General features: G+C 39.7%; 2 protein-coding genes across 3 annotated transcripts in view; both read right to left on the minus strand.

The window, feature by feature from the left end:
• The window catches only part of cdc42ep4a (CDC42 effector protein (Rho GTPase binding) 4a), a 226,327-nt gene that overhangs the window by 54,299 nt on the left and 146,616 nt on the right, over positions 1 to 25,412 (minus strand). The window lies entirely within an intron of this gene.
• Positions 1 to 25,412, minus strand: part of sdk2a (sidekick cell adhesion molecule 2a) — a 145,333-nt gene that overhangs the window by 39,986 nt on the left and 79,935 nt on the right. For both annotated transcript variants that reach the window (XM_072443242.1, XM_072443241.1), the window contains exons 2-4: positions 9,600 to 9,762; positions 5,691 to 5,797; positions 4,325 to 4,472 (exon numbers count right to left, since the gene is read on the minus strand). In XM_072443242.1, coding sequence (XP_072299343.1) covers positions 4,325 to 4,472; positions 5,691 to 5,797; positions 9,600 to 9,762 — 418 coding nt within the window. The remainder of the gene's footprint in view (positions 1 to 4,324; positions 4,473 to 5,690; positions 5,798 to 9,599; positions 9,763 to 25,412) is intronic.

Raw genomic sequence — 25,412 nt, forward strand, 5'->3', positions numbered from 1 at the left:
GTCTGTAGAATGAATCACAAAAGTGCAGAAATATCACATTTTAGCCTTTTATTTTTATGTTCAAACAGCTGTTTTAGTAGCATTTTTTTTTACTACTAACGATATATTCAACATTAAAACATTTGCATAACTTCAAAACAAGATTCACAAAGTAGCTAAGCTTTTATACTGTATTTTCCGCACTATAAGACGGAAAATACGGAATATAAGTCGCAGTGTCCAAAAAATGCATAATAGAGAGGAAAAAAAACATATATAAGTTGCACTGGAGTATGAAATGCAGTTGCAAGTGTGAAAATAACAATAATATCACATAATAGTCGCTCCGGAGTATAAGTATGTAAGTATAAATATAAGTATAAGTCGCACCCCGGACAAAACTATGAAAAAATACGGTATATAGCCTATGTCAAGTTATAATTATGACTTTGTTAAATTATTTTGTAATATAATGTTTATTCATATTGTTTAAAAGCTGTAAAACAAATCAATATGAAAATCCCAGTATGAAAAAAAACTAAATGAACAAAGAAAGTGACATAATCAAAAGTTTTTATCACGAATCTACTGACACAAAATGCACCAAAGCAAGACGTGTTTTTTTTTTATTTTCTCTTTTACAGCATTGCAAAGAAAAGCAGTGACTTTCACAGATATGATCAATCAAACAATGCATTTGGAAAAGCCTTTCTGTGACGCGCGCTCAGACACGATCCCAGACGAAGACAGAGATGAGCTGGGATTGTTCGAGTGGCTGTTGTCACACAGTCAATAAATCTTACACATACGCACAAAAACCATGAGCACTTTCCTCTATTAGGTAGCAGAGGCTTTTTAAGAGTAGATTTCCACCAATTACAGATTTTTTTTCCGTCCTTGGGGTATACAACTAAAAGGACACATAAATAAGCCAATATAAAAATAAAACGTTTTTCTTTGGTTCAAAGCGTGCTCATTTATACATCAAAATCAAAGGCCTTTTTATTTACAAAAGAAAAGGGACTGACTATAATAACCATAATAATATATATTACAGCTCAGATCAAATACAAAAAAAATCAATGACATAAGTAAATAATTGTAATAATAAAGAAGAATAAAGATACGAGGCAAGGAGATTATATTTGAGATAATGTATTGCCTGCAAAAACCTTAAGGTCCACTCAAGAAGCTTTACGATCTCAAAAAGAAGAAGATGCACGTTTGTGATTTGCAGACAGAATGGAAATATGAGCATAAACATTGAAAAAAAAAAAAAGAAATGAAAATGACTGAAAGTGTCTATTAGCAAATGGCTGTAAAATCTCAAAGTGCATCTATAAAAAATATTTTTGCGATAGTCGGGAGAGTGGCAGTGGGAGCGCATATAGGACCCATTAAACCTAAGATTAGACTCTGGTGGATGTAGCTCGCATCTGTCTGAGCTGAGCAGGGGGTAAACACACACGCACGCTCCTGGACAATTAGGGGTGGTCTTTCTCACACATAAGACACACGTGCGGTAGTGAATATCAATGTAGGCTGACACAAAGTGAGCACACAAGCAGTAAATGCGGAGAGTCCTGTCAGTGCCTCTTATTGTCATACGGTAAAGCTTCACTGCACGCCTTCCGATAACACTCCACCGCAAAGGATCCGGCGCCGGAATTGGTCTAAGGAAAGTGGCACGTTTCTTGCAATATTCTCACTATTTTAACAGTCTGGAAGCGTTCTGTGCTCGTATCAGCAAGTAGCAGTTTTTATGGTAAAGATTTTGTAATAGCAATAGCGAGAGCATGCAAATAATGCTAAATTCAGTTCAATAATTGGTCTGAAAAGGCTTTAATTTTTATTTTTATGAATGATTTTAGAAGCTGTGATTGAACTGCAGAAAATAGCAAGTGTTTGTGAAGAGCAGTATCACCCGAAACAATTAATAACATTTTATAAGTAACTATATTTTGTCTTTAGGCTCAGAATAAAGGGTCTAGGGCAGGGGTGGGCAATTATTTTCCTCCGAGGGCCATATTCGAATCCAGGCAAGTAGTGGAGGGCCGGCCCGCGATCATTGGTGTGAAAAAAATAACAAATAAAAAAATTAAATATCAAATAAAATATCACTTCTCTGTCAAATATAGGCTATTGAATCTATTGTTTAATTCATTTCACGTCATATTTATTAAGGATACAAGTGCAGACAGATGCTGAAGGCAAAAAATAAAAAAATAAATATTACTTGCATTATAAAGACAAACGGGGCACATGTGGTCCGCGGGCCGTAGTTTGCCCACCCCTGGTCTAGGGGAAAGTCCTTTTTAGGGGAGGGTGATATGTCAAAAACATACTGCTTTTCACCACCTGGATTTAACTATGCAAATAGGTACGAGCCTCCTATTGGATCATCTCTGGATGGGTGATTGTCTTTCAGCTGCAACACGGTATTTAAACACATCTGATGCACTGAGTGGCTTCTCATTTCTGAAACAACCATGTGGAAAGACAAGTCCCGTGGTCAGTGTGTTTGAGAAGGGTCAAATCATTGCCATCAAACAGAGAAAACATCTGCAGATCTGAACCCCACTGAGACTCTTTGGGATGAGCTGGAGAAGACTTTTTTGTGCAGTGGTCACTCTCCCTCATCATCAATACAAGATCTTGGTGAAAAAATTAATGCAATGCTGTATGAAAATAAAAACATTGACATTGCAGAAGCTTATTGAAACAGCGAATATGCACTCTATATCGAAGCTAAAGGCGGTCAAAGTGTTTGACTCTTTTTCTTTGGCAACTTTTTTTTTGGAACAGGCGAGTGAGTAATGTTCTTACTGCAAGAATCACTATTTTGTTTTATACATTGCAAGAAGTAACTAAACCTATCTACTTCTGAAAGTTCACACTTCAATGGTTAAATCTGCGTGTTACTCACTCCGAGCGTGACAGAGGCTGACCAATAGCAAGAGTGGATTTGGAAAAGTGTGTTTGAGCACAGAGCTCAGCGAGATATCACAAAAAAACATATGGTCACAGGCATCAGATCACAACAAACATTTTATCCTCAAATATTGGCCAGCCAGCCAAGTCTAGTCATATTTAATTTAGATTTCTGGATTCATTCCGCGTTCTTATCAAGTTTGTCTTTGTCTGGTCTTTATCGTGACAAATTAAGTCTCCAGACACAGGAAGTCACATGAAATTTCAATGTTTATAACAGTTATGATTTGTCACATTGTAATATTGTGCACTCTGTTTTATGCTCCAATCAGACTGAAGTATCTTTCCGGGTTAAAGAGTCGTCATATGTCTGAATAATAGATAAGGAGATGGTTTCAGAGCAGTTATGCTGTGCCTGCTCATATTTGTCAGAATGGCATGAGTTAATCTAAGTTGATTACCTTCACAGTGTTTCATTAAGAACGCATCAGAGTCTGTAGAGCACTCTAGACTTTATGGTTGATGATTACCCGCAGCTCTTCACATATGCACACACAAGGCAGGCCTCCCAGACACACGCACATACAACCACCCAGGGGCAAGTACTGTCAGTCAAATACGCCATCAATTGAGGCCTTTTGTCCAATTTTGTCTAATTGGTTCCCCTGCTGCCTGCTCTATCTCCACCCTTCAATCATTCTGCCTTCAAAGTCAATAGGGGCGATATAATAACCCGCTTTATCACCGAGAGGTGATTCAGTGATGAACGCATAGGCCCACATCAACACAGGCTCCTGAACCATTCTGGCCAACCTCATTTAGAGGGAGAGAGCGAGAGAGGGGGGGAGCGCCTGAGAGCGGTATCGAACACTTCGGAGCTGAAAGAAGTAAAAAAGTGGAATGCGTCTATGACTCTGCATCGACCAATAACTCACTTTGAGAGCACAAGCACAAATCAAGCTCTGTTTTAAAAGGGGGAAATCTGCAGTGTTTATTCTTGGAAATATCCAAAAAGGCTTTATATGCCATGGATGTATTGTAAAATCTGAAATGGTGGATTTAGTTCCGTGTGATGGATGTGTTTGTTGGCCTTCTCAGTAACAGGGAGACCCCCGTCTGCTTAGAGAGTGCAAGTGGTGAACAGAAAGTCTTAACTACGCAGCTACATCTGAATGAATTACAAAATATAGGTCATTACTTGTAACACTTTCTAATAATTATTTACTGAATTACCTTTCTGACACAACATAATGCCACATAATTACAAGATTGTTGTAATTTCCCCTTTTAAAAATCATTTGGAGTCGGATTTTTCTGTCTTTAGCTTCCCTTTTGTTCATCTCGCCACCTGTGATTGCACCTGCTCAAACACAATTGCTCCTCTAAAACAATGTGAAGGGAGAAGTGGACTTACATTCGACTGCTGGAGGGGATCTTGCGGCCGTCTCTGAACCATGTGATCTGGGGCCTGGGGAAGCTTTGGATCCGAGGTGCCTGGATAAGTGCGCCCTCTCCCTGAGACACTGTCTGGGAGCGCTCGCCCTCCACAAACGCCCCCATATCTAACACCAACACAGGAAGAGTATTAGTCAGAAGACAAAGAACGAGTGGGTCGTGATAAATACTATATAGACTTTATATAAATTATGAATAAAAGATGAACAATGTATTTCTGGCCTCAGTATTTATCATGCAAACCTTTAACATTTGAGCTGTTGAATGTCACACAAGTATTAGATTTTATAGCTTAAAGTGCCTCTGACAGGTTAAAATGCAGTTAAGTTTAAATTTTGCTAAAAAATATACATAATATATCTCAGAATAGCAACATTTTTAGGTTACCATTTACATCCTGGTTGGACATCACACTTTACAAATTACCCAGCAACCACTGGGCCAAAACTCATCTAATGTCACACATCTTTTTATACACAATTATATGAAAGCCCCTTTATTTTTGTTGAATTCATGTTTTCCGGGTCAAAAAAGCTGTTTTATTTGTGTAAATTATACATTATACATTATACACACTGCAATGAGTGTCGCTATTGTGATGTTACTACCTGTAATTGTCTACAGATTTTTCAACTTTTCTCCACAAATAGCTACTTGATGAGTGTAAAACTATCATGTATAAAGGTATAAATATAGCAAATAAAGTCAAAATGAGACAATCATAAAAAAACTGTCATACACACTTTAAGTACAATTACAGTAGCATTACACATTTAAACATTAAACAGCAGTAAACATTACTCAAGTAAACATTTTGCATAAGACAAGCTACTTCAGGAACAGTATTGAACTACCCCTTTAAAAATGTACTTTAAGAGTAAAATGTAAAAAGCATTTCCCTCTCACTGATTTGGAGAACTGCATCTAACAGTGAGCTTTATAAGGATTGGTCATCTAAATCGATTTCTTAGTATTTATTTCGAATATATTTTTATTTTTTATTTGTTCAAAGGACGAACAACAAATGTATAGGCAGCATTACACTCTGAGACTTTCAGGAAAGTGACTTTTTACTTTTCAGTCCAACTCAACAATGTGTTGGACTAAACAGTGCATACACCGTCTCTCTCTGTAGTGAAGTATAAATAAAGCGTATCCAGTGTTTCATTGTGCAAGTTATTAATCGCAGCTCATTTTTTTGTTTCCCAAGCTAAGCCTCTTTATCCCGGGTGAGTCATCCCCATACAGTGCACCGCAGCCACTTTGTAAAGACAACCATCCTCTCACTCACGGCTCTTATTAAGCATGTATGGAGTCACACTCACAGGCCACTTGTACTTCGGTGCTGCACTGCATAATCGCTCCCACTCGGTTCCTCACGATGCAGCGGTAGTGCCCGGCATTCTTTCGGTCCAGCGTCGGGAGCAAGTATCTGAGACAAACACAAAATTACATTAAAGACCATTGACAGGTATCAAACAGAACTCAAATAAAAGAAAACTGACTTAACCATGTGCAATACCGTCATATTCATGTGCAATACTGACTTAACCATGTGCAATACCGTCATATTCATGTGCAATACTGACTTAACCATGTGCAATACCGTCATATTCATGTGCAATACTGAACTAACCATGTGCAATACTGTCATATTCATGTGCAATACTGAATTAACAATGTGCAATACTGTCGTATTCATGTGCAATACTGACTTAACCATATGCAATACTGTCATATTCATGTACAATACTGAATTAACCATGTGCAATACCATCATATTCATGTGCAATACCGTCATATTCATGTGCAATACTGACTTAACCATGTGCAATACCATCACATTCATGTGCAATTGCTGTCATACTCACAAGCAATTAAGGCCATAAATAAGAGTGTTTTGTTTACTTACCATTAGTATTAGTATTATTTAGTCTTATGCTAGCTATTTTTTTTTTTTTACTTTATTTTATTATTATTATTTTGTTATTATTTAATTTAATTTTTATCTTTCCCCCCCTCCATTCCCTATTAAGATATGAGAAAAGTTTTGTTAATAAGAGTTTTTTGTGCTCGTCTCCTGATCCAAAGGTCGGCGGTTCGACTCCCCGCTCGGTCAGAGCGGTCAGATCCACTGGCCCGCAGGTTGACAGTGCGATCGCAGCTGCCTCATGTGAATACTGCCGTTGTGTCCTTGGGCAAGACACTTAACCCAACTCGCCTCCAGTGTCTGCGTACATCTGGGTGTGAATGTGTGAGTGAATGGGTGACTGGTTCCTTGATGTAAAGCGCTTTGAGTACCTTGACGGTAGAAAAGCGCTGACCATTTATTAAGAGTGTTCTTTTCAAACTTCCTACAAGTTATCTGTCCTTTCCCCTGTATCTACTGCGTTGTAACACCAACATTTCCCCATGTGTGGACAATAAAGGAATATCTTAACGTATCTTATCTTAAAAGAAAAAGAAAAGTGGGTTCTTGTCTATGAAGGGAATTTCAACACTATCTGCAAAAATATGTTTTCCTCTTTCCCTCATAACCCTGCTATGTTACTTTTAATTCACACCCATGTCAACAGAAATGAAATGCACTACGATGTTTTCTGAATCTACTCATACTGAGAACATCAATATTTTAAAAGAAACAAAGCGTGCATCTGCCGTCGGGCTCGCTGCTCATCAACTGTTTTATGTATTTTTTTCCCATTAACAGATCCAAAGCTGTATTTGTGTTGTGTTGTTGGACTGTACACGGAGCAAGCATCCAGGTGTAGATACTGTAGATACTAGAGAACATCTGCTGTTCCAAGGCAGAGCTAATTGACAGAACAGTATTTGTTGGTACATAGAAAGAAACATAAACATACTGCACTATTTCTCTTCTTTCTTTCTTTCTTTCTTTCTTTCTTTCTTTCTGCACTACATAGGTAAATTCAACTGTAGATGTATGTACATATTAAGCCTATTTTCTATTCTTATTTTTATTTTTGTATCTGATATCTTATTGTTATTTTTTATCCCATAGTAGATTTAAATTGTTTCTCTTTTGACTTATTCATTGTTTTATGTTGCACCAATCCATCTATGTATCTATGTATCTATGTATCTATGTATCTATCTATCTATCTATCTATCTATCTATCCATCTAAATAAAGAAGAAATTTATTTTTATAAGTATGCATGTAAATAACACCAGTTAAACTATCACTTGTTCCTACTTGTTGCATCTGAATTTAATAAACATATATAAAAAAAATCATTGGTAGGAAAAAAAAAACAAAGTGCTTGTGTTTTAAGTAGAGTAAAGTCCTCTCCCTTTCCCCCTTCTGTTTTAGGATGTGTGGTGCAGGGGCTTTGATTAAATGGATTCCAGTTCTCGTCTCTGATCATTGCTGGTGGAGAATACCAAACAGAGGTCTGGACTGCAGAGCACGCCCGGAGACTAGCTCATGTGAGAGGAGGAGGAGGAGGAGGAGGAGGAGGAGGAGGAGATGAGACAAAGGGAAGGTGTTTGTGGGTTAAGGGAAAAGTCTATGAAGGCTGTGGAACTAGTGATAGCAATCAGACAATGCCTCCTGAGAGCGCGGGGACGGCTGTGGATGGCCAGGCAGGGACGGAGCGCTACAGGACAAAAAGGGCCTCAAATTAGTTGCAAACCGACTTTTTACTCAGCGCTACTACAACTGACACACAGTCCGAGCGCTCACGGCACGGTAACCACACACGCACACACACGGATACGGGCCGAGACCACACTACTCTCGCATTTTCACTATAACAAGTGCTGCGGGTCTGATGTACTGGCAGAAAAAGGAGTGAACCACACAGAGTTCGCCAGTGTCGGTTCTTGTTTGGAGCTGCCTCGTGACACAAACTCATCCTGGTTGTTATAAATGTGTGATTTAAACATGCAATACATACATAATATTTAAGTGGTGGAAGCAGAAATGCACTGTACATAAGATTTCAGAAAAGGTTTCATGGCAACGCACAGAATTCGCTTTGGGGATTCGGTGCAACTTAAAACAATTAACAATGATGGAACAACCTACATGAAATCAAAAAGAGCATGCATTATAGAAAAACTATTTAAATATGCTAAAGGATAAAAATACAAATTTGTACGCAACATTTACAGTAGATTTGCTGTTGCCTAATTTCCTTGAATTGTATTTTAAATCAAATTTGGCTTGGGTTTAAATCAAATGTAATAATGTTATTTGAGTACAATCCCTTGTATTTGAGTACAATTGTATTATCACGTTACACCAATAAGAAATAAGCTTGGTAAACATGGCCGAACTCCATGTGTGTTCCATGTGACTGGCAGTTCAGACAATATGAGATTTGAGCCTGGAAACGCTGGACATTGGCTCTTTCTGCTGACATTTAGGTCACAGAATTTGGTCCCTGACTATTGTGGAGCTGCGATAAGGTCTAAAAATAGAACATGACTCCGGAGTTAAGAAAGGTCTTTTGAATTCTCAATGCAAATGTAATAGTTCGTTACGGGATAAATGTCCGGAAACAAACTTGAAAACAATTTAGCAGTGGCTTCAGTCAGCTCATTAGAACATTGTTTGTGGCACAAAAACACACCTTTTGAGTTCATTGTAACACTAATTATTCATCATGATGACAAAATGTGAGCTAAAAGAAAACACAAGGGGGTTTTCATGTTAACAAAAAGTGAATGACGTTTCTAACTTTCTCTGTTCAACTATTCATGCATTTATTATATATTACAGTGTGATTTTTGTTATTTAATTGCAGCAACTTCTCAAAGTAAGTTAGAGCTATTACCAATTAGTAAAATAATTAATAATTCCGTCAGCAGTGTCTAGTAAACACACTTTTCTATAACATTTTGGATAAATCTGTATCACAGTTGCATTGGACTTCTCCCACTCGCGCTCGAATGCATCGTGCTCTGTGTCGTACCATTTCCCGAACTTTCCACCAAACAATACAAATACGAGATGCAAATGTGAATTAATTCGACAATCCCCACCGCACCTGATGTTACGTCTCCAGCCTTGAACAAATCCATAGAAGAAATAGGCTGCAACGTGAATAGCAATGAGCAATTTAGCTATTAGTTTCAATTAAGGCCCTTTTAAAACGCCCCGATGCAGTAACCTAATTAGCGTTGATGATGAAAAATGGAAAACAATAATAGCAGAGGTGGCAGTAGTAATAGTAGTAGTAGTAGCTGGCGGCACGCGGCTTTCTTTACCTGTATTCCAAGGAGAATTTCGTCAGTTCTGTGCCGTTGTAGATCCATTTGAATTCCAGCGGCCAACTGCCCTCCGCCATGCAAGTCAGTACCAGGCGATTCCCCTCCAGATGAACTTGGGTCTGGGGCGGGTCCATTTTGAAGTAAGGCGGAACGTCGTCCACTGGAAGAGGAAAGGATGAATCATTGTTGGGAAAAGACACAACAGAATTTCAGCAATTCCAACGAAAACCACGAATAAGGCAAGAAGCCATTTCCATTTTTCTCTCTCGCACTGATTGGGAACTTGAAGGTCAACAGAGAAGCCTGCCAAAAGAACCACATGGAATAAGTTGTTAGCGCAAAGCAGCTTACTCTTTTATTTCAAATTGGAAATGCACTGCCAGAAAAGAGGCAGAGGGGCAATTTGTGCAGTGGAAGAAGTGTAAATGAACATTTCCATACCTAAGAAAAGAGGAGGGAGAGCAGGCAGGGGAGAGGGAAAATAGATGACACATGGGGGAAAACAGAGGCGGTTTGAATCAGTGTGTTTCAAGCACAAATATTTTCAATGAAATGTTTGTAACTTCCAAGACACTGAAAGACTTTTGTGCCGCGTTCACGACATGTTGCTAGACAGGTAAAGTCCTTCTCAAATGAGAGTTGCGCCTAATTTAGCACCACGTCGCTCATCCCCGTGTTATTTCCATACAAATGAATATGTATTTGCTGAGAAACGCCCTCTAAACTTCATATATGGATTTTCCGCAGTATGGACATGTGACAGCTCAGATCAGCTTCTAAAAATATAGACCATCTGCGTTCAGCCATAATTGGTCAAAATCAGATGGTGTTGTCACAAATCTCAATAGTCATAGTTCAAACTGTATTTCAAAAGAAAGGAAAGTGCTCGGAAATACTTAAAACCATGTTCCATACCGTAATGATAATAAACTATAAATTCAAATGTATATATATATATATTTTTAAAAATATTATCCTGTTTTCTTACCCTAATTCTGAAAATGTAATGTCAAGATATAAACATCGTCATCCTCTTTATGTGATTATTATTAGATTTTTTAAGCTAACATAAGATAAGCCTTTATTTGTCCCACAATGGGGAAATTTGAATGTTGCAACAGAAAGTAGATACAGAAGTAAATTATAAAAAAACAGATAACTTATATAGAGATAAAACCTCCTATACTATTAATGAAAAATAATAATAACAATATTAACACTCTTTTTCACAGCTGTTATATGGACAGAGAATATTGCACCAAGATGATTGACATTATGACAGTATTTCACATGAATATGACAGTTTTGCATATGATTATGTATCGACACCTCCTCAAAACGTTTCATTTCAGCATCAGTTTGCATCGTGCATCTTTGTTTTGACAGTTCTAACTCTACAGCAGAACGAATGCCACATTTCTAATACATTTCTGTGTCTTTTGTGGCCTGTATGCTTCCTCACGCAATCAATAAAAATAAAGACAAGAAAAAAAAAAAAACATTTATTTTTAATCCACCTTAGCTGTCAATAGATTTACACTTTATACCTGAAACATAACTTCAAAGGTTGTTTTCTCACTCTGGTTTGGATTGCAGCACTTCAGTTCCAAGAAAGCTGCACCCACAGTTTTCAGTTTCATCCCGAACCTTGAAGCTTGAACATTAGCGATGTGATTTACAACTTGAACTGGTTGTTTTCTTTAATAACAAAAAAAATCTATGAATTATCGTGTTACTGTTGATCTTGTTGTTACCAGTTTTCCATCATCATTATCTTATTCACCGTTGTCTCTTGATTGATTCAAGCCTGTTTGAGAAATCCTGTGTTGTCCTGTAACTGACGCTCGAGTGCTCAGAGAACTCCTGTTTTCACCTACCCCCTATCCCTGCCCACATCCCAGCGGTTATTAGAAAAATGAAGACTCCAAGTGATACACGTTCGGTTGTAAAATGCCACTTAAAATTAAAACAAATGAATAAAAATCTTCTACTTTTACTCTCAAATATCACTTTAAAGCAGCAGGTTTATCATTTCTGCAGTTCTATTTCTGTTTCTAAGCTGCTTTAGATCAATATTGTGATTTACAATGAACAAAATGTAAAAGGATGATGGACAAAATATGTTATAATTCCATACAAAGTACCTGAAAAAAGTAGCATATGTCTCCTTTAATCAATGACGTCGATACAATTATTCTAACACAAACTGTAAAATACTTTATTCCTTCCTTTATTTATACCTTCTAAACATATACGGAAAGGTCTAGTTCTATCCTATTTGTTATGATTACGTTGGTATTGACAACCCTTCTCCAAACAAAACCCGTACGACGATTCTCCTACACTTTGAAGCATTCCACCGCCGAAGAAAAATCCAGTGCAGATTTGCAAACATTGGAGACAGCGGGGGAAGTAGGAAGCTGTGGGGTGTTGAAGCCGGTTTTAGACAACACAAAGTTTCCCTGCCTTAAACCCGGCGCCTCTGACAGGATGAGTTATGCTTCGCGCCTCCCTCCATTTATCTTTATAGTTCCCTAATGCAGCCAGATTATACAGGGCCCCATCCGCAACGCTGCACACCGCCGGCGCCGCCGCCCCACAGCCTTTAAGGTGAATCTGCAAGGTCCGCGCACAGGGCTCGGAGACAAAGCACTTTCATTTGAGCTGATGAAAAAGCCATGATCGGGATGTATCGATCGGGTCAGCTACAAGCCACCGGCGACACTAAGGCGATCCCGGCCCCCTGTTTGCGGCGGGCTAATTAAAGGATGTGTTAATAGTCGCAGAGAGCCGCCAACGGCCCCAAGCGCGACACGCACAGTCAAGGTCTCTTTGTTCGCTTTTCTCCACGAGATCAGGGGAAGGAGATTTATAGTGGGGAAAGTAGATGTGGGAGAATTTATGGGCAGGACAGCGCGGCGGTGGAATAAAGCGACTAAACATTGAAATAAGGTAATTGGCAATTGGAAAAACTCTACAAAATAATAAAATGTTTCAATTTAATGGAAGCAATACGTCTTGTCGGGACAAAACGAAATATGTAATCTTAATCTATCAGCACGTTTTTTGGGAGAGGCTTGTGGAAGAAGCAGACTTTTGATGTGATAATAATGACCGCTTTTTGTAATCTCACTGTATTTTTACGAAAACGATTTTGTAGAGTCATGGCTGCAATTAATTTCGTTCATTTTGAATTGTCTATTTTTTGATTTGAACGGCAATTAGTAAAAGTCTGTATTGTTTATATCCATGGAATCAATACTAAAAAGCTTTATTTAAAAATGTTTTGGCATTTTGGCACATTGTCCAGCCCTTATTAAAATAATCACTTACTATTTTAATACTCATTAATTGTTAACTATGCAAAAGTCTTGACAAAAGATGTTTGATAGCAAAGGCAACAATATTAGTTGATCAAAATGTAAAAAAAGAAAAAGAAAAAATAATAAACAATAATCATTAATATACTTTACTTTATTTTTACCTACACCGTATTTTCCGGACTATAAGTCGCACCTTTTTTCATAGTTTTATGCAACTTTTACTTATATTTATACTTATATACTTATACTCCGGGGCGACTTCTATGTGATATTATTTGTTTCACACTTGCAACCACATTTCATACTGCAATGCGACTTATATATGTTTTTTTCTTCTCTATTATGCATTTTTTGGCTGGTGCGACTTAATTATACTCCGGTGCAACTTATAGTCCGGAAAATACGGTAAATATGATTTATGACAAGTCGACTATGATGTTATTTTGCAAACATTAAGTAGTCGAAACTGTCATTTGATGAACAAAATCTGGTCTGACAAAAGAACCTCTTCATAAAATGCACTATTCTTTTTCAATAATAGGTTATTCATGATTAATAAGAATAGCCGATGTAGCCCTACAGCGGTCAGAATATGTTTAGACAGTATTTGATTATTTGCATATCATTATTTTCTGCCAGACGGTAAAAGAATAACTGCAAAAGTAAGTCACGCATAACCAACCATGCATTCACAGAGATAGATTTGCACACGCAGCCACAATCTCTTACAAAAGTACATACTATTTCTCTATCGTTCACAAACCAGGCTTCCATTTATCAGAGTTTTGAAGCAAACTCCAATTTGTCCTTGTTTGCTGTTCTCTGTTTCTCTCTTGCATGAACCTCTCCCAGGTCAAACTCATCCAGCTCTTGTAACTGATCCGCGCCTGAACCTAATGGAAGGGCACTTTTCCCACAGCCTGGAGTGTGGGTGCTAGTGCTACACTGTCATTTCATCCACTGGTAAATGCATTCGACAAAAACACACATTTCTTTCCATAATTTAGGCCTGAATAAATCCACATGACAACACCCAATTGCAGGTTCCAGTTGGTGTAAAGGTTCATGGGAGATGGAGGCACTAATGTGATTCCGTCTGCTCATTGGTTTTGGCTGTGGTTAATCTGAGCAACAACAGTAATATATTGATTACTCCTTCAAAAAGTAATCAGATTACTACTCTTGATTATTTTCTTTAAAAGTAATCAGATTACTGATTTCTTAAGTTAGTTTAAAAATATAAATTAGGGAAACACATTTCCCCTTATTACATTTTTATTTATAAATATGTTATTTTTCAAGCTTGCTATAATGAATTTACAAAGTAGTGTCTCAACGTTTCAGTCCTATTTATTATTTAGGTTCATGTTTACCATAAATGTGGTGTTTCATACAGGTCCACATTTATAGATCTATGGATGACGCTGTAATGCGTTTTTTGAGTGCTTCACATCTGAACTTATTATAATAGCTGTTATCAGCTGTGCACATGGACGTCGTGCACTGTGTAATCGAAACAGAATGAGTTCAAGCGTGAAACACAAGAGATTGCAGAGATTTAGAATGTTGAGGAGGATCTACACTTCATGAGGTCCTGAGGTCCACACTATGTGACTAGACTGTGTGATGATAGAGAGTCTGAGGTCCACACGACTGGACTGAGTGTGATGATAGAGAGTCTGAGGTCCACACTACACGACTGGACTGAGTGTGATTATAGAGAGTCTGAGGTTCACACTACACGACTGGACTGAGTGTGATTATAGAGAGTCTGAGGTCCACACTACACGACTGGACTGAGTGTGATTATAGAGAGTCTGAGGTCCACACTACACGACTGGACTGAGTGTGTTTATAGAGAGTCTGAGGGCCACACTACACGACTGGACTGAGTGTGTTTATAGAGAGTCTGAGGTCCACACTACACGACTGGACTGAGTGTGATGATAGAGAGTCTGAGGTCCACACTACACGACTGGACTGAGTGTGTTTATAGAGAGTCTGAGGTCCACACTACACGACTGGACTGAGTGTGATTATAGAGTCTGAGGTCCACACTACACGACTGGACTGAGTGTGTTTATAGAGAGTCTGAGGTCCACACTACACGACTGGACTGAGTGTGTTTATAGAGAGTCTGAGGGCCACACTACACGACTGGACTGAGTGTGTTTATAGAGAGTCTGAGGTCCACACTACACGACTGGACTGAGTGTGATTATAGAGTCTGAGGTCCACACTACACGACTGGACTGAGTGTGATTATAGAGTCTGAGGTCAACACTACACGACTGGACTGAGTGTGATTATAGAGTCTGAGGTCCACACTACACGACTGGACTGAGTGTGATTATAGAGTCTGAGGTCAACACTACACGACTGGACTGAGTGTGATTATAGAGAGTCTGAGGTCCACACTACACGACTGGACTGAGTGTGATTATAGAGTCTGAGGTCAACACTACACGACTGGACTGAGTGTGATTATAGAGTCTGAGGTCCACACTACACGACTGGACTGAGTGTGATTATAGAGTCTGAGGTCCACACTACACGACTGGACTGAGTGTGATTATAGAGAGTCTGAGGTCCACACTACACGACTGGACTGAGTGTGATTATAGAGAGTCTGAGGTCCACACTACACGACTGGACTGAGTGTGATTATAGAGAGTCTGAGGTCCACACTACACGACTGGACTGAGTGTGATTATAGAGTCTGAGGTCCACACTACACGACTGGACTGAGTGTGATTATAGAGTCTGAGGTCCACACTACACGACTGGACTGAGTGTGATTATAGAGTCTGAGGTCCACACTACACGACTGGACTGAGTGTGATTATAGAGAGTCTGAGGTCCACACTACACGACTGGACTGAGTGTGATTATAGAGAGTCTGAGGTCCACACTACACGACTGGACTGAGTGTGATTATAGAGTCTGAGGTCCACACTACACGACTGGACTGAGTGTGATTATAGAGTCTGAGGTCCACACTACACGACTGGACTGAGTGTGATTATAGAGTCTGAGGTCCACACTACACGACCGGACTCAGTGTGATTATAGAGTCTGAGGTCCACACTACATGACTGGACTGAGTGTGATTATAGAGAGTCTGAGGTCCACACTACACGACTGGACTGAGTGTGATTATAGAGTCTGAGGTCCACACTACACGACCGGACTGAGTGTGATTATAGAGAGTCTGAGGTCCACACTACACGACTGGACTGAGTGTGATTATAGAGAGTCTGAGGTCCACACTACACGACTGGACTGAGTGTGATTATAGAGAGTCTGAGGTCCACACTACACGACTGGACTGAGTGTGATTATAGAGTCTGAGGTCCACACTACACGACTGGACTGAGTGTGATTATAGAGTCTGAGGTCCACACTACACGACCGGACTGAGTGTGATTATAGAGAGTCTGAGGTCCACACTACACGACTGGACTGAGTGTGATTATAGAGAGTCTGAGGTCCACACTACACGACTGGACTGAGTGTGATTATAGAGAGTCTGAGGTCCACACTACACGACTGGACTGAGTGTGATTATAGAGAGTCTGAGGTCCACACTACACGACTGGACTGAGTGTGATTATAGAGTCTGAGGTCCACACTACACGACTCCGACTAACAACTGAATACACGTTTATCCCACAAAATACAAGCAATAATCACATCGCACAAAAAACAACTTGATAGTCTATAATAAATATAGAGAGGGTGTCTTATTTTCATTAATACTTTATTTAGGCTGTTGTGTTTCTGTATTATTAATCTGATGTTTAGACTGGAATAATAAGCATGTGCCTTGCAGTTATTATTGTTTGTGCAATGTTCTTTCTGTAAAGATGAAAATAGAACGTTTTAGCACGGATGTGGATGTTTACTGTGTCTCCTCAGCTCCTCGTCATTGGCCCATTGACCCTATTTTTTTTTTTATATTTTTGCTATTATCATTGTTTCTGAAGCAAGGTCATTGACAATGGCAATAAAACAAAAAAAATCTGAATCTTATTCTAATCATAATTCTGCACTGGAGCACGGCCAATATTGGGCTTATAATTCAAACATGCTTCTTTGTTCTAGTCTTTTCGCGGCCCACACTTTGTGATTTGAACGTGAGTCCAGTTGTAACTGGTCCACACTACGAGACTGAAGCAGCTGCGACTGACTTCAACTAGTGATGATTAGTGTGGCTGAAAGTATTCAAACAGGTTATAGTATATTGTGTTGTTATTAGGGTTAAAAACTAAATCTAATTACATTTTCTTTAAATTATAGTTCATTAGAGTACTACGTTACTAAAAGTAATCTAAATACAACTGCTTAACTCATTACTGCACCAAAACTGTTTCCAGTGTAAGTGTATAAAGCATATGTGCCGTGTATGGGATTGGAACAGAAGGAGCTGAATGCGCCGTTGTCATCACATCGTTATGTGCTATTTCTATGTTCTTTCTGAGTAATTCACTCATCAATAGACTTCAGATTATCACGTATGTTGCCTTTGTATCAACATTGTGATAACTGAAGATATCCAAAGAGCTTTCTGAGAGCTGGGTCTTATTAAGAGACTTCAGGTTAAGGCAGAGCTTCTCAAAGTGTGGGGCACACCCATTTGGGGGGCGCAGAGTCGTGCCAAGGAGACCTTTGGAAAAATGTGCACACATTATGTGGAACAGACGTGTTTTGAGCAACAGATAAAGGCCCAGTGCCACAGGGTCCCTCCTCGTTCTCTCCGCGGCTCATCCCCCGGTGCTTCTGCTCTGGTTCCCTTTGCACTCTTGCATTTCTGAAGAATATGTATGCATTTGTTTGTTTTAAATGCGAAACATAAATGCAGCGGTACGAGTCAGGTCTGCGCAGAAAGCAGTCTGCAGAAACAGACAGCAGATACATGTTTTATCTCCAAAGGGGGAGCAGATTGGTTGTGTTCAAGTGACTGAATACCAATAGTTTACAGAAGAGCTGAGTCAAATGTCTTGACCTGGTTTATGATTAATATTTATGTAATAACTGGCCCTTTCCACATGAACTGGTATAAAGTTCAATGTCTTCTTTGAGAGTTCAAAAAGGATTTATTTAGAAGAGCATCAGAAAGTGGTGCCATTATTCAGCACATAATTATTGTCAAAAATGAAAAAAAAAAGATAAGGATGGATCATATATTTGGATATTTATCCATGCCCTTTTTGATATATTTTACTACTATTATTATTCATTGTTGTATGTTGCACCTTAATGCCAAAGCAAGTTCCGAGTTTGTGAATTATGTTCACTGTCAATGGCAATAAACGCCTTTCTGATTCTGATAGTCAAGAGTTTTTAGAAGAGCTTTTCTATAAGAGTATACGTTTTTTTTATTATAAGTTATCTGTTTATTATTATTTACTTATGTACTTACTTTGTGTTGCAACACAGGCTTATCTTATCTTACCTTATCTTATCTTATTTCTTGCAAAAACAGTGAATCTCTCTGAGTTATGGTATGTTATGCAAGAGAAGACCCAAGGTGTAGGCCCCTGAGACAATCCCGCACATAACTGCAGGGTGTAAGAGGCTGGCAGGGAAAGTCTACATGGAGCGCCATAACCAAGTAGCTGGCACAGTTTACAGGAACATCTGTGCAGAGTGTGGACTGGAACCCCTAAGGTCAAAGTGGGAAACACCCCCAAAGGTGGTAGAGAATGACCGAGACAAGATCCTGTGGGACTTCCAGATACAGACTGACAGAACGATAATGGCAAACCAGCCAGACATTGTGGTGGTGGATAAACAGCAGAGGAAAGCCGTTGTGGTTGACATGGCAATACCAAGTGATGACAACATCAGAAAAAAGGAACAGGAGAAACTGGAGAAATAACAAGAGCTCAGAGAAGTTGGAGAACGCGTGGGAGATGAAGGCGAAAGTGGTGTCCGTGGTCACCGGAGCACTCGGGGCAGTGTCCCCAAACTGGAGGCGTGACTACAACAGACATCTCAGTCCTGAAAAGTGCAGTGCAGGAACAGCAAAGACACTGAAGAACCCTCAAGCTCCCAGGCCCCTAGAGTCCCCGAGCTCAGAAAAAAGGACGAGACCACCCACAGAGGGTAAGAAGGGAATTTATATATATAAAACCAACTCTAGCTCTAGCTTCTCTTGACCTACCTTAAAGCTCTAAAGCAAAGAACACATTTGTATGTGGGAACAATATAAGCTCTACTTTACCTTAAAATGTGACAGTGATGAGTGAGTTTATCAACAACAAACCTTATTACAGATTCAAGAGCAATACAAGGGGACACACTGACTTGTAAATTAAATTAAGGTTATAACAGCACTGACCCTATTTCACAACGGTGAAGATTATGTCGAGCTTGTTAAGATTAAGTAGAGCTTGTTCTAATCCAACAAAATTTTACAAAAAAATACACAGAAAGTAAGAACGTGTACTGGCACATTGCACTATTGTAAGCCAGGCAGATAAAAGCACTCCCTGTCCTTGCGAAGAATCTGAAGTGAAGTTCTCTTCCAGACTTGAAGCAATCTTAATGGCTCTGGATTGAAAACACTCGTCCTATAAGGGGTTCAGGGGCCAATGTCTCTGCAGTGGACTGTGGGGCCTAATGAGTTTCCAACAAAGATACTCTTGTCTGGCCCTCATTCTCTGCCCCTCTCCAACTCTGTGCTTTTGATCTTCTCTGGGAACAGCTGAAGTCAACTGCTGCTGATAAAACATGATGGTGGCTGTAGCTCACCATTTATTTATTTATTAATTCATTCATTTTCTACCCCTTGTTTCCGTTAGGGGTCGCGGGTGACTGGAGCCTATCCCTGTGACTTAGGGCCTCAGGCGGGGTATAACCTTGGCAGGGGCCGGGTCGTTCTCAGGGTTAACACAGACGAACATTCACTCTCACATTCATTCACTAGGTCCAATTTAGAGTTGTCAATTTTGCCTTACACATGCATGTCTTTGGACGGTGGAAGGAAGCCGAAGAACCGAACAGAACAGAACAGAACAGAGAGAACCCGGAAAGAACACAGAGAGAACACAGAGAGAACCCGGAGAGAACCCAGAGAGAACCCGGTGAGAACCCAGAGAGAACACAGAGAGAACCCGGAGAAAACACAGAGAGAACCCGGAGAGAACTCAGAGAGAACCCGGAGAGAACCTAGAAAGAACCCAGAGAGAACCCGGAGAGAACCCGGAGAGAACTCAGAGAGAACCCGGAGAGAACCCGGAGAGAACCCGGAGGGAACACAGAGAGAACACAGAGAGAACCCGGAGAGAATTCAGAGAGAACCCGGAGAGAACACAGAGAGAACACAGAGAGAACCCGGAGAGAACCCGGAGAGAACCCGAAGAGAACCCGGAGAGAACACAGAGAGAACCCGGAGAGAACCCGGAGAGAACCCGGAGAGAACCCAGAGAGAACCCGGAGAGAACCCGGAGAGAACCCGGAGAGAACGGTAACACAGGGAGGACATGCAGACTCCACCCAGAGAGATCATGCGATGTTTGTCTGGCCCGGGAATCTAACCCACGGTCTCACATATAATACACATATTTCCTACACATTGCAGGTAACATTGTCCACATTTCATTTTAAAATATACATAATGCACTTCTACAGTCAATGAATTGCTTTGAATTGAATGTCCTTAGATAAATTAGTGCCGCATTAACAAAGGTGCAGATTATGTAGAGACCGGGGAGGGTTGTGACCCAGGGGGAGTTGTAACAGTTCAACCAATCAGGGAGCAGAATGGACAATAATGGTCATGTCAGTGTTCAGCCAAGTTCTCCCTGGTCTCACAGGAGGATTTTTAGGGCTGTAAACTGGAGTATGCAGATTTTACTGAAGAAAAACTGATTTTGAAGACCTTTTGACCCAAAGAAAATGTTATGAGAAGGGAAAGTGTCAGAAAGTCACAGCACATTGGTCTCTCACGCACACTGTGAGAACTTTTCCACCAGCTAGGGTCAAAGCATTTTTATAATAAACTGGGATAAACATCAGCTGACCTGGTGAGGGTTGTAACGACCTTGTCTTTATGTAAACTAATACAAATGACCTTTTATAAAATACGTGTTGGAGCAATTGGAAGAAAGAAGTTTGGGATTGTTGTGTCTGAAATATTTCGTTTTAGGGTTTTGTGAGTTTGCTCTGATTTCATTTATGGGTTATGCACAGATATTACACTCCTTCATTCCAAACTGCAGTTATAAATGATTTTTTATTATATGGCCTCTAATATCCCTGCTTTTGCCTTTACTGTTACAACCCTCCCCAGCATGTGTTACGACCTACCCCGCTAGTGGGGAAGGTTGTAACAATGCACTTAACATCAGCTCAAGGAGTCCATGATTCATTTTGTGATATATTTTGTTGCCAAAATATATAGGTATTTTGTGTAAACGTTTGAGAGCTGTAGCTCCAAAACTACAGCTGGTTCACCTGGAAATTAATACATTTTGTGTTTGTAAAAGCAGGACTTTGTGACCAAAAAAAATGTATAAGTATTGCACCAGAAAACCTCTGAAAAGTACAATTTCTTCAAAGATTTACTCAAGTAAATGTAATTGAGTAAATTTAACACCAAATTTACGTTACTTTATCATTTGGACAGTTGATTTGTCACATACTAGAGGAATGTTCATTAGGCTATTATGTGAATTAGGATTTCACTATTGTTTGCTCATGGTGTCAGAAAACGTAATCGTAAAATTGGGATGTTTTTACTCACACTAAAATATGATATTGTGAAATCCCATCCCATACAGTGTGTACTGGTGTAGTAATAAATAAATTTTATTTTTAATCAGTTTATGTTTCTCTTGAGTATTGCTTAAGACGCATAATAGATGATGGCTCCAGTCACCCAATATGTAAAAAAACAAAATGAACTAAAACTGAATTTCCTTTGTAGACACATTTAACTGGACATATAATCAACATCAATAAAGTTTAATACAAGAATCAAACATTATAACCAGGGTTGAAAATTGAAACCATCCTCTAATTCCCTATGTAAAGCTGTACAAAAGATCTTCAGTGCAAAAGAAAATGAGCAGGATGGATCCGGGTAAAACCCAAAATGTTATGGGAGGAGGCAGAGCGCTTTAACATTGCTACTGTGAGCTCTCCACCTGGCACGCATTAGAACATCCCATTCAGGGCAGATATAAAAACACCTTATTCTAACCTGACAGGCGAGGTTGAATGGTGGCGCGGCTCCAGCAGGGATCCCCGCTGCCCACACTGAATGGTAATGTCCGTGAGACAAAGACCACAGGCGCCGGGATATAGCTTTACAAACCAGGGGCCATTGTTGCTCCTCACTGCTGCACGCTGGCATGCAATCACAGAGAGGGGTGTTCACATTCAGCTTTTGTCTGCCTTGGTCCTATTTGGAGTCTCACCTCTTTAGCGGTGTGGCACTCACAGCAGCAGGGAGCGAGCGCTGCCCTGTGTTTTATCCTCAGGCGGCAGTGTAAGGAGCTCGGGTAACGGAATCCTAACTGCCACATTCACACAAACATAGCACTGAGATGCACCACTGAAAAAGCCCTATTAAAAGTCAAGGTTTTACACCAGACTTTGCTGCCCAGAATAGGTTTGGCTGGTGAGGATATGTTGTCTCAAAGGTGACAGAATATGTATAAAAAGAAAAACTGAAACTGAAAAATAAATGATGGTCCTTAAAAAACTGGATTAGAAACTTTTCTCAGCGGCTGAATTTGTTTTTTTCCGAGCATCCACACTGGCCTCAAATGAAAAATGACAAAATCAGGACATGACAAAATAAACGAAGAAAGGATTTTACTCAACATAAACAAGGCAAAACCCAACCTAAACCCATCCTAAACCCAACCTAAACCCATCCTAAACCCAACCTAAACTCAACCTATAAACCCAACCTAAACCCATCCTAAACCCAACCTAAACCCATCCTAAACCCAACCTAAACCCATCCTAAACCCAACCTAAACCCAACCTAAACCCATCCTAAACTCAACCTAAACCCATCCTAAACCCAACCTAAACCCAACCTAAACCCATCCTAAACTCAACCTAAACCCATCCTAAACCCAACCTAAACCCATCCTAAACCCATCCTAAACCCAACCTAAACCCAACCTAAACCCATCCTAAACCCAACCTAAACCCAACCTAAACCCATCCTAAACCCATCCTAAACCCAACCTAAACCCAACCTAAACCCATCCTAAACCCAACCTAAAATCAACCTAAACTCAACCTAAACTCAACCTAAACCCAATCTAAACCCATCCTAAACCCATCCTAAACCCAACCTAAACTCAACCTAAACCCATCCTAAACTCAACCTAAACCCAGCCTAAACCCATCCTAAACCCATCCTAAACTCAACCTAAACCCAACCTAAACCCATCCTAAACCCATCCTAAACTCAACCTAAACCCATCCTAAACCCAACCTAAACTCAACCTAAACCCATCCTAAACTCAACCTAAACCCAACCTAAACCCATCCTAAACCGGTCCTAAACCCAACCTAAACCCAACCTAAACCCAACCTAAACCCAACCTAAACCCATCCTAAACCCATCCTAAACTCAACCTAAACCCAACCTAAACCCATCCTAAACTCAACCTAAACCCATCCTAAACTCAACCTAAACCCAACCTAAACCCGTCCTAAACCCAACCTAAACTCAACCTAAACCCATCCTAAACTCAACCTAAACCCAACCTAAACCCATCCTAAACTCAACCTAAACCCAACCTAAACCCATCCTAAACCCATCCTAAACTCAACCTAAACCCATCCTAAACCCAACCTAAACTCAACCTAAACTCAACCTAAACCCAACCTAAACCCGTCCTAAACCCAACCTAAACTCAACCTAAACCCATCCTAAACTCAACCTAAACCCAACCTAAACCCATCCTAAACCCAACCTAAACCCATCCTAAACCCAACCTAAACCTAACCTAAACCTATCCTAAACCCAACCTAAACCCATCCTAAACCCAACCTAAACCTAACCTAAACCTATCCTAAACCCGTCCTAAACCCAACCTAAACTCAACCTAAACCCATCCTAAACTCAACCTAAACCCATTCTAAACCCATCCTAAACTCAACCTAAACCCATCCTAAACCCAACCTAAACTCAACCTAAACCCATCCTAAACCCAACCTAAACCAAACCTAAACCTAAACCCATCCTAAACCCAACCAAAACCTAACCTAAACCCAACCTAAACCCAACCTAAACCCAACCTAAACTCAACCTAAACCCATCCTAAACTCAACCTAAACCAAACCTAAACCCATCCTAAACTCAACCTAAACCAAACTTAAACTCAACCTAAACCAGGCCAGCCAATCTCATGAGGACTTGGGGCCGATATCAGGGCTAGTAATATTATGGTCGATATTGTGGGAATAATAATATGGAAATAAAACTGTAAATAAATTGCAATCACTACTTAGACTAAAGCTGGTCTGGCTGTTTACATTCAAATACAGCACAGTTGCATTACTCATATCTAACAGTGCAGAGATGGTAGAGTACAGTTACAGTGGCTGGTTTTAGCTCACTATTTATTCATTTATTTTAATAATGATGTATGTATCGATGTTGAAAACATCATGTTCACTGCAGCTAACAAGATGTTCACAATATGTGTAATGACCACTTCTACAGTGGACGATGTGCTTTAAATTGGCCCCCCACCTGTTACTGCATGTGCTCAGATTCATATGTCTGAAAATAACTATGTAGAAAGCGCTTTGCAGTTGAAAAGCTCACATTTTGCAGCAAGGTCAAGGAAGCATGTTATGAATATTACAATGATAGATCTAAATAAGGACAAAAATAGTGCCTACGTAAGAGTACATGTACTTCAAAATAATATTACTCAAGTGCAATTACAATTAAATCACACAAATAAGATCAGTATTTGAGGAAATTACTCAACTAAGAGTAACACAAGAATGATAAGAAGAGACAAAAAAAGAGAATGCCAAAACATGAAATAATGCAGAAAATATTGTATTTTCAAAGGGTTGACCGAACCTGGCTCACGCCAAATTGATATGTATAGCACTCAGAATTGACTTTGACACATTTATCAATCTGGAAGTGGGAAAGGTTCTCACTGAAAGCAATCTGGAAAAGGCAAAACTTCATGACCAATGTTTGATACTGACCGGTCAAAGCATCACAACAGAGGAACAAACCAAGAAATCTAACTGTTGTGGAATCCAGTTGAGGGAAAAAGCATCGACATCTTTCCCTCCACAAAAAAAATTATCCTAACATAAGTTGAATTATGTACAGCCGGAGCCGGAGCCTGATGGATTCTCACGAGTTTGTGAACTTACAGATATCGCAAGAACTAATCTGGCTGGCTAGGTGAGGCTAGACCAGAAAAATGAGAAACACTAAATCATACCTGAATGTGCAGTGAAAGAAAGCTCAAATATTCATGTG

Source organism: Eucyclogobius newberryi, unplaced genomic scaffold (genome assembly GCF_026437365.1).
Source record: "Eucyclogobius newberryi isolate DKJ021-1_F unplaced genomic scaffold, fEucNew1.0.hap1 SCAF_13, whole genome shotgun sequence".
Lineage (NCBI taxonomy): Eukaryota > Metazoa > Chordata > Actinopteri > Gobiiformes > Gobiidae > Eucyclogobius > Eucyclogobius newberryi.